The 2637-nt window shown below is 36.7% G+C and overlaps 1 protein-coding gene across 1 annotated transcript; it reads right to left on the reverse strand.

The window, feature by feature from the left end:
• Nucleotides 1-571: 571 nt before the first annotated feature.
• Chro.80241 (hypothetical protein) lies at nt 572-2077 on the reverse strand. Its single annotated transcript, XM_660281.1, has 1 exon — nt 572-2077. The coding sequence occupies one exon, from the start codon at nt 2075-2077 to the stop codon at nt 572-574; it is 1506 nt and encodes a 501-aa protein (XP_665373.1).
• Between the last annotated feature and the right edge of the window lie 560 nt (nt 2078-2637).

Consider the following 2637-nt stretch of genomic DNA (forward strand, 5'->3'; position numbering starts at 1 on the left):
AATGAATCTCCTTATGATTTCCGGACTTATTTTGATATAAATAACTTCCTCCAAGAAATAATCCTTTAGTGACAATTCCTTTAGATACCTCCTTATTAGAATCTTGATTTTTATCTCTTGAAACAAGCTTAAAATAGATTGTTTTTTTGGTCTTATTCAAATTCAACAAACCCATATATATTCCATCGCAACCAGCTTCAGTTAATACACTAAGTTCCAGGACTCTACCAACAAAGTTGGAATTAGAAACTAACAAATCTTTATCTTCATTAATTCCAAGGGATTCGTTCAGTAAAAGTTGGATAACTTGCTCATCTCTATCAAGTCCCTCAAGTCTATCCTTTAGAATACTTTTTGTAATAGTTGACTTTCTAACTAACGATGTCCCATCTTCCAAATCTTTCAAACTTAGAGTGATTTTTTTGTTTGTCTCATCAACCTTTACTACCTTAAGAAGCAAAGTCTCTCCAATGGAAAAATGTCTCATCAACTCTTCCTTACTATCAAAGAAAACTTTGCAGCTAATTAAGTGTCTTGCAACAATACCTGTTAAAGGTTCTGAACTTAATATTCATATTAGTAATCCATAATGATCAATATGATTAATATAACCCAGACATAAGGTATTATTTGCAAGACTCTTCAAGTTTTTGATAATTACTTCTCCTTGTTTTCCATTCAAAATAGAATGTTTTAGATATCCGAACTTGACATTCAAATTCAAATTAATAGAGTTATTCTCAACATTAATACTAGATCCAGAACTTCCAATTAAACTCATTTCCAAAGTTTGTCTTGAAACAGTATCTGTTAAAGTACTCGGAGCTAATTTGAGCTTTGAAATCTTGGAATTAAGGTCTGAGACAGATTTAGATTTTCGATATACCTCTCCCAATAAACAATAAATCTTTTCAGAGTTTTCCTTATTGTCTGATATAGAGAACTTGGGTACATATACTAAATCTTTTAAATCTTGTGAAAATAAAAGACCCTGATTTGTAACTCCTAATAAAGTAAATTCTTTGGTATTGATATTAGTCTCATCAAAGATTCCATCATAAAAAGAGTACTTAAGGTTCTTCAGTTGAGCAAGGAATTGTCTATTTAAGGGAGTATTGGAGCTTGTTTTTGGATCTTCAACTCCTCCATTATTTTCCATTCTAAAAGTTAATTTTAAAGATTTATTGGTTAAATCAATACTCTTAATTTGAGCAGTAATTACCTCTCCAACGGTTGGTTTTTTTGAAATACCATCAATATTATCAAATTGATAATAGTCGATATATTCTTTGTAAGACATGGATCCATAAGCTTCTCCATAGAATCTAATAATAATAAAGTCACTTTTTTCAGATTGGTTCAAATCTGAGTCATAATTAGACTTTTGAGTACTTTGTATGCATATTCTACTAATATATCCCGTAACTTTTTGTCCAATTTTTAGGGATTTATCGATAAATCTTACTAATGGTAATTGATCATTGATTAATAGATGTTTAGCTGTAAGAAGAAGTAGAGGATTCCAGCTATTATCACTATATTCATATCTTAAAACTTTGAATTGATAGCTTCTTCCAATTTGATAATGTTTCTTTATGTAGTCCATCTGTTCTTTGGACATACTTTTGGAGCTATTAGAACTCAAATTCGTTCCTGTTATTGATCCTGATCCTGAACTTGAACTATTGAAAAGATGTTCTGCATAAACTCTCCCTGAGAAATATTCTGATAGTCTAACAGAGATTCCCCAATTGTTAACTTCAGTAACAGTGGCTTTAACAATTTGACCAGGAAGTGCATCATATGATGAGAAGTATTTCTCTTGTACTACTTTTTGATCAAATGAAACAAAGAAAGAGTTTTCTAATCTAGAATGGGAAATAACTCTAAATGGTTGTGTTTTGATGGTTTGATCGATTTTATCGTAATCTTTAGAGAATTGGTTGGTGGAAATTGAGATCCATTTATCGGAAATTCTGGTCAAAAAGTTGATTTTACTTTGAGATTTCTTTTGACTTTGTGAGTTAAATAGTGTAATATTTGAAAGTGAATTTACTACAGTTTTAAAATCATTCATTTGACGATTCGCGGGAGATATGACTGATCCANTAGATATTTCACCACTCGCTTTCTGATTCCCTCTTTTACGATTACTCTTATGAGCAAGTGCTGCTCCCACGCTTCTATTATCCTTCCCAGATGACCCTGCCTTTCTTTTCCCCGTGCTCCCCTTCCCCCCGCGTCGCCCTCTGATTCCTGCCGTTGCCCCCGTAGATTCCCCTCCCTTCGGGCGTTTTTCTTCACTTTGCCCCGCCTCCCCTCGCCCTTTCGCCCTTCCCCCCCCCCCCGTTCCCCTTCTCCCCTTTTCCCTCGCGCAGCCCGCTCCCTCTCCCCCACTTTGCCTTCTCGCCCCCCTTTCCTGCCCCCCTNGCCTCTTTCCCCCTCCCCCCCTTTTTCCCTTGTCTCCTCTCCGCGTTTTCGTTGTCCCTATATCTCTGGCCCCTACCTTTTCTTTCTCCTTTGTTCCGGCTCCTCGCTCCTTGCCGCCCCTCTTGCCCCCTCCTGTTTTCTGCCCACCCCCTCTTCCTTTCCCTTCCCCCCCCCCGCCCGCTTTCCCCTTCTTCCTCCCCCCCCCGC

Source organism: Cryptosporidium hominis, assembly GCF_000006425.1.
Source record: "Cryptosporidium hominis TU502 chromosome 8 CHRO018097, whole genome shotgun sequence".
Classification (NCBI taxonomy): domain Eukaryota; phylum Apicomplexa; class Conoidasida; order Eucoccidiorida; family Cryptosporidiidae; genus Cryptosporidium; species Cryptosporidium hominis.